This window comes from Hypanus sabinus, chromosome 10 (assembly GCF_030144855.1).
Source record: "Hypanus sabinus isolate sHypSab1 chromosome 10, sHypSab1.hap1, whole genome shotgun sequence".
Classification (NCBI taxonomy): Eukaryota; Metazoa; Chordata; class Chondrichthyes; order Myliobatiformes; family Dasyatidae; genus Hypanus; species Hypanus sabinus.
This window is the reverse complement of record NC_082715.1, coordinates 22,469,377-22,481,687: the sequence shown is the minus strand read 5'-3', so window position 1 is coordinate 22,481,687 and position 12,311 is coordinate 22,469,377. Positions and strand designations below refer to the sequence as shown.

The 12,311-nt window shown below is 39.7% G+C and overlaps 1 protein-coding gene across 1 annotated transcript in view; it reads left to right on the top strand.

Moving 5' to 3' along the window:
• trdn (triadin) overlaps positions 1-12,311 on the top strand; it is a 110,711-nt gene that overhangs the window by 84,894 nt on the left and 13,506 nt on the right. The window contains exon 3 of the mRNA XM_059981349.1: positions 3,363-3,506. Within this exon, the coding sequence (XP_059837332.1) occupies positions 3,363-3,506 (144 nt within the window). The remainder of the gene's footprint in view (positions 1-3,362; positions 3,507-12,311) is intronic.

Genomic DNA, 12,311 nt, shown 5'->3' with positions numbered 1-12,311 from the left:
AGGTGCTGTGCTGAACATGTACTTATTTTAGAAATTATCTAGGGTTACCCATAGTCCTCTATTTTGCTAAGTTCCATGTTCCTATCCAGGAGACTTTTAAAACACCTCCACCATTGTCGTTGGCAACCCATTCCATGCACTCACCACCATCGACGTAAAAAACCTTATCCCGACATCTCCTCTGTACCTACTCTAAACACCTTAAAACTGTGCCCTCTCCTGTTAGCCATTTCAGCCCTGAGAAAAAGCCTCTGGCTATCCACACATTCAATGGCTCTCATCATCCTATACACCTCTATCAAGTCACCTCTTGTCCTCCGTCGCTCCAAGGAGAAAGGGCAAAGTTCACTCAACCTATTCTCATAGGGCATGCTCTCCAATCCAGGTAACATCCTTGTAAATCTTCTTTGCACCGTTTTTATAGTTTCCACATCCTTCCTGAACTGAGGTGACCAGAACTGAGCACAGTGCTCCAAGTGGGGTCTGACCAGGTTCCTATGTAGCTGTAATATTACCTCTCAGCTCTTAAACTCAATCTCACAGTTGATGAAGGCCCAATACACCATATGCCTTCTTAACCACACTGTCAACCTACGCAGCAGCTTTGAGCGTCCTATGGATTCGGACCCCAAGACCTCTCTGATCCTCAACACTGCCAAGAGTCTTACCATTAATACTATATTCTGCCTCATATTTGACCTGACAAAATGAACCACCTCCCACTTATCTGGGTTGAAATCTATCTGCCACTTCTTAGCCCAGTTTTGCATCCTATCGATGTCCTGCTGTAACCTCTGACAGCCCTCCACACTATCCACAACACTCCCAAAGTTTGTGTCATCAGCAAATTTACTAACCCATCCTTCCACTTCCTTATCCAGGTCATTTACAAAAATCATAAAAGGGGTCTTACAGTTTTACGTGGCAAATAAAAATATAATTAGAATTGTATTCTCTAACTATGCAATAATTAATGTCAAACGCTTGAACAACATAGACATCCCATTGTTTTGCTGAAAGATAAATTGCCAACTTATATCAAAATATGACATTAACAATTTTATGTTTGCTTCATTCAATAAAATATCACTTGCTACTTAAACCCGTGAACAGTAATTCTGCACCATTTCTTCATCTATCAATATATTTTTTAAAATAAATTGCATCTGAGTTGTTAAGGAAGTCCCACAAAGAGTGTAATAAATAACACAGAGTTCTCAGTGATTAGTTAACTAAGTAGAATGAATTTTAAACCCTCAGTTTTTATCTCCCTTTGAATCAGTGTTAGCTACGAGCTTGCGAGGAATTTTTTTTTTGCATTATCAGCTCCTGTCACATACACCACAAACATGGTATCAAGGAGACTAGATGATCTCTTCTGATTTTTTTTTCTCTGTGTTGCAAGTTTGTATTACTCTTTGTTCTCCCTTTCTTCATTCATCTCATCCTAACAGGAAAACAGCAAGTTGGTGTCGACAAAGTTTTAAAAGAAGCACCGAGCCTAAGAGGCAAGAACTGGTTTTATGTTGTTCATTAGAATTTTGTTGGCATTACCTTCAAGGAATTCTATCACTTGAGCTTCCATCCCAAATCAATGTGGTAAATAGTAATGCATTCATTAAAAAATTGCGTTCTACCATTGACCAAAAGGTGTAATCAATAGAAAAACTGTGTTCCTTGAAGGGAAGTATTTTTGCAGTGGATTGAACACGGATTATGTGACTTTAAAATGTTTGCATTATGAGTTTCATCAGTTGTGACGTATTACTCCTCAATCAATGTCTGATTTTACTGGATATTCTCCACACTGGTTATTTTGACAGGGTGGAATGTATTAAAATACTTCAATATTCCATGAAAACGGACTGATTGGAAAGGAATCAGATTGTACCACATAGAAATTCAGTGAAGTTAAGATACTGAATATCCAAAACGAATGCTAACATCCTGGTGTAGTGCGTTTAGAACTACTGACCAGGGCTGACTAGGCAGTTCCCATTCAATGATCAGAAAGATAAGAGAGCTTTACTTTATTCCTAACATGTATTGAAATATTTAGACACTAATACATAGGTTTTTGGTTTTGTGAATGTTCATTGCATGTTTTCCAAATGAATTACATCTCCGTCTTTGCTTGTCTGCTTCTGCCTTTGTAGCACCTTTGCTTGCTTGGAAAAATGCAGTATGTACAGGCTTCACACAGAGAATCAGGGAAGTTGTTCTTTTTACATCCCCCTGAAGGTAGCAATGGCTTCAATCCTTCAATAAATTCCTCTGTGCATATTCTGTGAGCACTGTTGGCTCAAAGCATATGGGAGTGTATTTTCATTTTGACTGCCTGGCGTAAGCATTAAGTCACTGGATACAGAACCTTTCAGCTGATTTTCAGCTGGGTAGGACTGGGGTAAGGATGAGGAATGTAAGGGCTTTATACCATGTTGATCCACTGTCTAGGTACTGTCTTCCCACTGAGATTTGAACTCAGAGTAGTGACGATATAAATCTAATCCATAATGCCATTAATTCTCATTGCAATAAATTGTACAGTCTATCATTCTAGGCTTCATCGTTCCTTCATTAAATTATCCAAATCATAGAGAGAATATCACAAAACTTATTTAACAAACATGCATTCCAAAGCAACTGTGGCTAAATCAATTGAAATTTCATAGGTTTTTTTGTGCCCTTGAGAATTTCTCAGCAAATCAATTAATGTACTTAGACAGAAATACTCCATGGAATTTCCAGAATTAATATTTGTGTCACGTTTTCACACATTCACACAAATTAACACTGTTTGCATAAATGGATCTATATCGGTATAATCAAAGAAACATGAATTTCAGATTTGAATAAAATCAATGCTAGTTTTCTGCCAGTCTCATTGATGAAAGTTATTTTCTATTTTTAAAAACATTTCTGACTGGTTTACTTCACATCTTAAATATAATCTTTATAAAATGTTTTCAAAATAAAATTTTGGGCTATTTGGAAAAATTATAAGATTTTTGATTTTATTTATAAATAAATAGCACCTCATCAAAATCTATGGCTTCACTCATTAAGTGAATATTCATACGTACATGCAGTAGGTAATTAAAAAATGCCTGATGCTTTTTAATTTCTTTCATTGCATCTGGTAAACTAGTTCAAAGAGATTTCCCTAGCACTGTTATGATATATATATATATATATATATATATATATATATATATACACAATACTTCTGAGTAAACATTAATAACAATCATTTCTGTAAAGAAAAGTTCACACAATACATGATTTTGCTTATGTTTAATTTCTCCTTTTAATCTCTGAACCATGTTCTTTTTTGTTACTGCTCTTTCCTTATATGCATTCAGGAGGTTTTAAAGAATTAAGCTCAGATCCTATGAAAGTCATAGATGAGGCTGTGGAGGATACCTCAAACTGGATCTATGGCTTTATATCTTTACTGTCTGATATATTATCAACAAAAGAATACCCTGATGACGATATGGATGAAGGTATTGGGAATCTGTAGCAGTTGCACATTATACAATAAAAAATGCTTAGGATGATTAAATTATATAAACTCTGTATCCTAATGGCTTAGAGTAATTACAGTTACTTAGTATTTGTGCCATCATTTAAACTTGAGTATTTTAATTTCTAAGCTTGCCCGTTTAACTATTTGGTTCTTCATGAATTTGGAAACTTTGTGCATTGAGAAAATAAGTGGTACATTTCTGTTTTATTGCCAGGTATAATGAAGGTTATCATCTCTCAATTCCATCAGTTCAGAGAGTAGAAAACAAAATATTCAAATTATTAATTGTATTTTATTAAATAGGCAAACAATCTATTTCGTGCTTCTATGAGGAAATCTGCAGATGCTGGAAATTCAAACAACAGCACGCACAAAATGCTGGTGGAACACAGCAGGCCAGGCAGCATCTATAAGGAGAAGCGCTGTCGACGTTTCGGGCTGAGACCCTTCGTCAGGACGTCTTGGCCTGAAACGTCGACAGCGCTTCTCCCTATAGATGCTGCCTGGCCTGCTGCGTTCCACCAGCATTTTGTGTGTGTTGTTATTTTGTGCTTCTACCTTTTTATAAGTATTACAAATTGTTTGGAGCAATGGGTTAGGAACTTCCATTTTATCCCAGGAATGTCTGATAAGATGAAAATCTCCTGTTGTTACATTCAGTATGAAGTTTGTTTGATCAGCTACAAACCACTTCCCTCCTGATAAAGTTACAACAGGGTGAAAATGTCATTTCACACCAAACAACCACTCTGATTTAAGACGTTCAGAAGATAACTTGCAATGCTTTATTGACCCAGAAGTTATCTAAAATACTAGCATATCTGTTGTATCAGATTTGAGTGAGCTTGATCAAACACCTCATTCAGGCAACATTAACCCTGGAAACAATTGGATAATATATAAAAGAAAACAATTCACTTTCTAGTATGGGTAACAGATCCATCCTTCTAACACGAAACATCTCCTACCGAGCATGTCCTATATACAGTATATATACATACTCAGATATATATCTACGAAGGATTTCTATTCATTAACTTGCATCAACAAAAAATCTGAGATATAATTTATATTTTCAATGAGTAAGAATCTAAGGTGGTAATCTATATTTTATAAGATTGCCCCCATCAATTTTTAATTAGTTCTGACTAACACTCTGCCTGTAAATAAAGATTAAAAGCTTTTTTTTACTGAAAATAACCAGAGGATAAAACAAATATGATACTTCTAATATTTTTTTAATCTAAGTGAAAAAAGGTGCATAGTTTTTGTCAAAAATGTGTTTTATAGCTATTTGCCATCAATCCTACTACCGTAAAAAGAAAACGATCCAATGCTTTATTTCCTGAAACTGCCTTAAACAGATCTGGCTGCCCTATTAACAGGTTTGAATACTGGGATAGCAATGAGCCATAAGTCCATTTTGTTTTAACTCCTGTCCTAACATGATCCCCAAACCATTTTTGTCATCACACTGTTCCTTCAAATTGGGTAGGATAAAAAATGCCATCCGAGACATGCTGTGAATGGATGATCATGTTTGGAATAATGTTTTAGTTAAAATGCCTTTGTGCCATGTTGATGTTCTTGATTATAGTTATCATTCTTCCTTTTGAATGTCTTATTTTCTTTCCAAATAGCCAGTTTCTAGTCAGTGTGTTGAGTGGAAAGAGCAATCAAATGCTTTTTGACTATGTTGATGCCTTGTGAGTGTCAGTGCCAATTCAGTGTATATGATTAATATACAGTAGCATGGATTTTGAACTTTGATCTATAACTCCTCATAAAAGTAAGTGCTACTAAAGATATGCTAAAGACGCTCTGACTAAAATTAAATCTTTGAATTTAGTTGTGAAAGTCAAAGAAAAAATTTATCAGAATCAGAATGAGGTATATCATCACCGGCATATGTGACAAAGTTTGTTTTATTTGCAGCAGCAGTACAATGCAATACATAACACTACAGAAACAAATGTAGTTACATTCAAAAATATAAATAAAGGAAGTACTGAGGTACTGTTCATGGGTTCAATGTCTATTCAGATATTGGATGGCAGAGGGGAAGAAGCTGTTCTTGAATCATTGAGTGTGTGCGTTCAGGCTCCTGTACTTTCTCCTTGATGGTAGCAATGAGAAGAGGGCATGTCCTGGATGATAGGGGTTCTTAATGATGGATGCCAGCTTTTTGAGGCATCACTCCTTGATGATGTTCTGGATATTATGGAGGCCAGTGCCCATGATGGAGCTGACTAAGTTTACAACTCTCTGCTGCTTACTTTGATTCTGTACAGTAGACCCTCCCACCCCCACCAAACTAAGCAATTGGTTTAATGCTGTAAGTTGCTTTTCAACATATGCTCCACTTAATGGCTCTCAGATTTGTTGCTGGGAACATCTTCTTGTTATTGTTATTCATCTTCAAAAATTCAAAATAAATTTATTATCAGAGTATGTATGCTGTCTACATTCCTGAGATTCATCTTCTCACAGACTGCCAAGAAAGAAAGCAACACCATGATTGACTTTATCATTGTTAACCCAAATCTAATTCAGTCTTTTGAACATAATTCAGTGAATATCAGTCTGAAAATGTACTCCTAACTCATGCCCCTCTCCATACTTCCAAAGCACCTTACAAAGTGTAAGCAAAATGAAGTTGATTTAAGGCAGCGGTTCCCACTTTGGGCTCCACAGACCCCTCCGTTAATGGTAAGGCTCCATGGCATAAATGTGGTTGGGAACCCCTGATTTAGAGCTAATTTTGCAAGAAAAATCTTGCCGTGCAGTAGTTTTAGACTTATCAAAGTTTAAATTAGCTCAGCCACTGTCCCCATGTGCAGGAATAAAAGTGTGGGGATGCAAAAATGGACAGAATTTGAATAAATGAGTCTATAGTGAAACAAACCTCCAAGAAGACCACAGCAACATGCACAACACACTAGAGGAACTCAGCAGGTCGGGCAGCATCTGTGGAAATGAACCGTCAACGTTTCGGGCCGAGACCATTCTCAGGATCTGACCACTTCATTTTCACTATGGATGTCCAATCCTTATACACTTCCATTCCCCATCAAGAAGGCCTCAAAGCCCTCCACTACTTTCTGGACTTTCTACTCACCAGTTCCCCACCACCACTACTCTCCTCCGGCTGGCGGAACGGGTACTCACACTTAATAACTCACTTTCTTCAGACCAACGGTGTAGCAATAGGCACTCGCATGGGCCCTAGCAATGCCTGCCTCTTCGTTGGTTATGTGGAACAGTCTATGCTCCAAACCTATACCAGTACTGCTCCCCAACTTTTCCTTTGCTAAATTGACGACTACATTGGTGCTGCTTCCTGCACCAATGGTGAGCTCATCAATTTCATCAACTTTACCTCTAACTTCCACCCAGCCCTCAATTCACTTGGTCCATCTCACACACTTCTCTACCCTTTCTTGATCTCTCAGTCTCCATCTCTGGAGACAGAATGTCCACTGACATCTTCGATAAACGCACTGACTCTCATAACTACCTCAACTATACCTCTTCCCACCTGCCACATGCAAAAATGCTATTCCCTATTTCCAGTTCCTCCATCTCCGCTGCATCTGCTCCCAGGATAAAGCTTTCCGTTCCAGGATATCTCAACTTTCCTTTCTTTAACGATTGTGGTTTCCCTTCTGCCGTCATCAATGATGCCCTCATCCCATTCTCCCATCAACATAACAGGGACAGAGTTCCCCTTATCCTCACCTACCACCCCACCAGCCTCCGGATCCAGCACATTATTCTCTGCAATTTCCGCCACATTCAACAGGACCCTACCACTAAGCACATCTTTCCTTCTCTACCCCTCTCCGCTTCCTGCAGGGATCGTTCCCCTTGTGATTCCCTGGCCTGCACATCTCTCCCCACAGATCTCCCACCTGGCACTTATCCCTGTAAGTATATGTGCTACACCTGTCCCTACACCTCCTCTCTTATCACCATTCAGGGCCCCAAACAGTCCTTCCAGGTGAGGCAACACTTCACTTGTGAGTCTGTTGGGGTAATCTATTGCATCCGGTGCTCCCGGTGTGGCCTCCTCTACATCGGCGAGACCCGACGCAGATTGAGGGACCGCTTCATCGAGCACCTACACTCTGTCCGTCACAACAGACAGGATCTCCCGGTTGCCACCCATTTCAACTCTGCTTCACATTCCCATTCCGATATGTCCATACATGGCCTCCTCTACTGCCATGATGAACCCAAACCCAGGTTGGAGAAGCAGCACTTCATATACCGTCTCGGTAGTCTCCAGCCCCTTGGCATGAACTTTGAATACTCCAACTTCTGGTAATTCCCTCCCTCTCCCTTCCCACATCCCAGTTTCACTCTACCTCCTCCTCCAACTACCTATCACCTCCCTCATGGTTCTGCCTCCTTCTACTGCCCGTAGTGATTTCCCCTTACATTCCTTCTTCACCTTTCCTGCCTATCCCTTCCCTGCTTCCCCTCCCCCCACCCCTTGACCTTTCCCCTTACTGGTTTTTCACCTGGCATCTACCAGCCTTCTCCTTCCCACCTGCCCACCCCACCTTCTTTATAGGGCCCTGCCCCCTCCTTCTCTAGTCTTGATCAAGGGTCTCGGTTGGAAACGTTGACTGTTCGTTTCCACGGATGCTGCCCGACCTGCTGAGTTCCTCCAGCATGTTGTGCATGTTGCTTTGACCCCAGCATCTGCAGAGTAATTTGTGTTTAAGAAGACCACAGCCTTGTCATAGGGTTTGGAGCCTTGCATACCTCAATGACCCAGAGAGCTATGTTGGCCTTGTGCTTTGGCTCTTGGTAGGCTCACTTGTGCCAAACAAGTCAAAAGGTAGAGGCTAGTCTTAGAGCAGGCATGGGCAAACTACGGCCCATGGGCCATATGCGTCCCGTTAAGCTTTTTAATCCGGCCCGCAGAACTTGATGAAATTATATTAATAAACCTTGTTAACGTTTTTTCCCCGCAATTCTGGCGTTTTCCCAATAGATGACGCACTCTATATACATTGACCTTTGTTGAGGTGCAGCGTATTACCCACATTTGCGCTTTACTCTTTGTTCGGCTCGACCTATTTATGTGAACAGGCATTCAGCGTCATGAACATCAACAAAGCCAGCCACAGATCCAAGTTAACTGACCAACACCTCAGATCCATCCTGAGAATCGCCACAACAAAACTAAATCCAGACTTTGATGCGCTGGCTAAAAAGGGAGACCAACAACACTGTTCCCACTGAAATTAAAAATAAGTTTCTTCGTTGTGTTATGTAAAAAATGCATTTGAAAATATTTTTTTCAATAAGCCTTACATGTTACATGTCTTTTCTGATGGACATTAGTGCGCAGGTGCACGTACGTTCTCAAAATAAAAAATGCGCTCCAGATCAAATAACGCGCTCCGCATACTGGCGCGCTGTCATTGTTCTGTATTTGTGCTGGTCGTTGTTGAGTTTTGGCACAGGGGACAATTGAATAAGAAGGAGCAGGACAAGTAGACCTGCATCTCCTACCGTTTTTGAAATAAAGACAGGCAGGAGGAGAGTGATGATGATAATATCTTGAAGGATAACAGAATTTTCAGTGCTTTAAAATAATAACTGTTACTATTAAAAAAAGCTGTATTTTATTCATTTAATTTTCAGTGTTTTAAAAGTCATTTCAATAAATAGCTAAATACCATGGGACTTCAAAGACAGATATTTTGTTGTAATGTATTTGTTCATTTTCAATTGAAATTAAAGCACATGTTTTCTACATATCCCATGATATTTTATTTTCTCTTATGAGGTGTATTACCAAAACACTCCGTCCATCTGCTCCTGGTCTGGCCCCCCCTGTCAAATTTTAGAACCCTTTGTGGCCCACAAGTCAAAAAGTTTGCCCACCCCTGTCTTAGAGGGTTCCACTCATCTTCCATGTTCATGGGTTCAGCTCAGGGCTAACGACCCTGACTGGTCAAAAGAACAATTGCTACAGAAACAGCAATGAAGAATCCTTCTTTATAGACAGAGACGGAGGACTTCCATTGTGGTTCTAAACTCCGACAGCATAATGGGCAGTTAGTGAATAAGTATCGTATAGGAAAACAAAAAATAGAATCGAGAAAGGTCGGGGAGGACGATAAAGAAATTAATAAAAAACAAAGATAAGCAGATGAATGTTCTAGAATAGGGGCTCCCAACCTTTTTTATGCCATGGACCCCTACCATTAACCAAGTGGTCTGTGAGCCACAAGTTGGAAACCCCTGTAACTAGAGCAATTGAGGTAAAAGGCATGTATTATGAAGAATGGAAATTAGGACATTGGAATATCCAAGTCTGGAGAAAAGTAGGAAAAGCATAAATGAGGATGTCAGTGCAGGTGAGGGAAATTGGAGGTGGAAGCAGGTTATAGAGAGAATATAAACTCTCCATTCACTCTAAAGTCATTAACACCTGTTATAAGCTTAGGTGAGATCAATTAAGCCAGCAGAAGGGCTAATGACCTAAAAATTGAGTTGGTTAATTCTTCTTGTCAGCAATGTGTGACTGTTCTTCACGTATTTGATGGTGGAAGGAAACTGCAACCATTTCAGTGTCGAAACGGCACCACGGTAGAATTTTGACTCAGCTCTAGTAGTAACAAATCACCTTTGCATTGACCAAGTGATTACTGTATCTATCAAGCAGAGAACAATGCTATTCTCGGTGCAATTAGGAAATTTGGAATTGGAAATAGTTACTTGAGAATTCCAGAGCAACTATGTTTTCAGCTTTCCTAGACCAAGATCTAACCGTTATCTGCTCTCCCTAACCCCCATCCCACTCCTCATTATGCTGATCCCTACACTTTCCTCACTTACCAACACTGATCTTGCAACTCCTAATCTTGCACCCTCTCCTCGATGACCAATTGCAACCCTTTAGCAATTACCTTTGATCTTGCATTGTCAAGCTTCAGACCCACTCTCAAAGACTCCAGGCCCTTTGCTACTGTGTTCCAATATGTTTCCTGCCCTCTTTGCTCCCAATGAATCTCGAAGCCCTGTCCTGGGATCATTTTTTCTGTATTCTGATTTTCCAGTGTCAAGATCAGGGTTCCCAGCCTGGTTTCCACAGACCCCTTGGCTAATGGTACGCATCTATGGCATGGAAAAGTTTCGAACCCCTGCTCTAGATACTGGAAGGTGCATTTTCACATTTCTATCTTCAGTCTCCAGAGTACCTAGTGACTCGGATAGTATAGGATTTTGCATTGGTAGGCTTATGACTGGCATTATTATTGGTATGTCCCCTAACAGCATTTTTAATAATACTAAAGATACCCCAAGTCAATGCAATATTTACTAATTTGTCCTTTTGAATAGAGGAAACAATATATACAAAATGGACGCCTGGTAACCTCTTGTAGTCTTCTCCACCATTCAATACGATGAGGTTTGATGGTCAACCTCAACCCTTTCCTACTTTGTGGCTTAAATCCTTAATTATTCTTAAACCAGGTCACTCAATTTACTTGTTAGGTTTAATCTTCTGTTAGTAGTGGAGGGATATTCCATCAGCTAGGTTCAGTAATGGAAGTCCATAGACCCCTTGCTTAATGGTATTGGTCCATTGTGTAAAAAAGTTTGGGAACTCCTGTCTAGATAGCGTATCTCTATAAAAACAGTGATCCAACCAGTAAGCATTGACTAAATATATATTCCATATCAGTTAAAACATTACTGAATAGTAAAAGAAATATGATAGGTGCTATGAAAAGGAATGGCTTATGTGTGGTTAAACTGTGCCTTAACACACAAAGCGAGCAGTAACACGTTGTCGACTTACTACGCCTTGTGCTTGAGTTTTAGTAGGTGTCAGAGATAGGAATATCACCCCCATCTCCTTCTGTTCCTCACTCTGACCTTTTTACCTCGTTTCACCAGCCTATTACTTCTTCCTGAGTCCACTCCTCCTTCCATTTCTCCTATGGTCATTTGACCTTTCCCACCTACCTGGCTTCACCTATCAACTTCCCAATCCCTTTTAATTCTGGCATCTTCCCTCTTCCTACTCAGTCCTGAAGAAGGGACTTGGCCTGAAATGTCGACTATCTAATCATTTCCATGGATGCTGCCTGACATGCTGAGCTCCTCCAGCATTTTGAGTGTGTTGCATCAGAAACAAAATCTCCATTTTTCCCTTGGCTTCACTGTTGGTGCCTCGGATCATTGCAGATTATTGTTATTGAGCAACTTGATGGGTTTGGTTGCAGAAAATGACTGTAATATGCAGTGGAGCAGAATTCATAGGACATTATTGAATATATCAAAGTAGTACCAAGAGACTGTGTGAATCACTGTGCAAGAAGGCAGAGTCTAAACTGCAACAGTGGGCTTTAAGCTGATTGAAGTGTTCAGTATTCCTCTCCTGCAGGAAGAATATTCCTGTGGCTACAACAGCAATAAAAGTAAATGGGATTTTTGCCAAATCGAAAAGCGCCTGAAAATGTGATTATTCCTAAATGAGACTGGCACAATTGGCTAATCAGGTTGGAGTCATTAAAATGTAGTTAGACAGAGACCATAAAGCTAAATTATTCTTTAGCTTCTGTTAAGCAATAGATTTTTATTTCGGACCAGTGTCTGTGGCTTGCGAGGTGCAGCAAGAAGGTTCCAATCAATGCTGCTGATTCTACTAATTTAAACGGAGGGGGAAGAAAGCTTAAAGCATACGAGTTTGGAAAACAGTATGAGAATACACAGAATCTGTATAAGAATTCAACCATTCTGATATGATTACAAC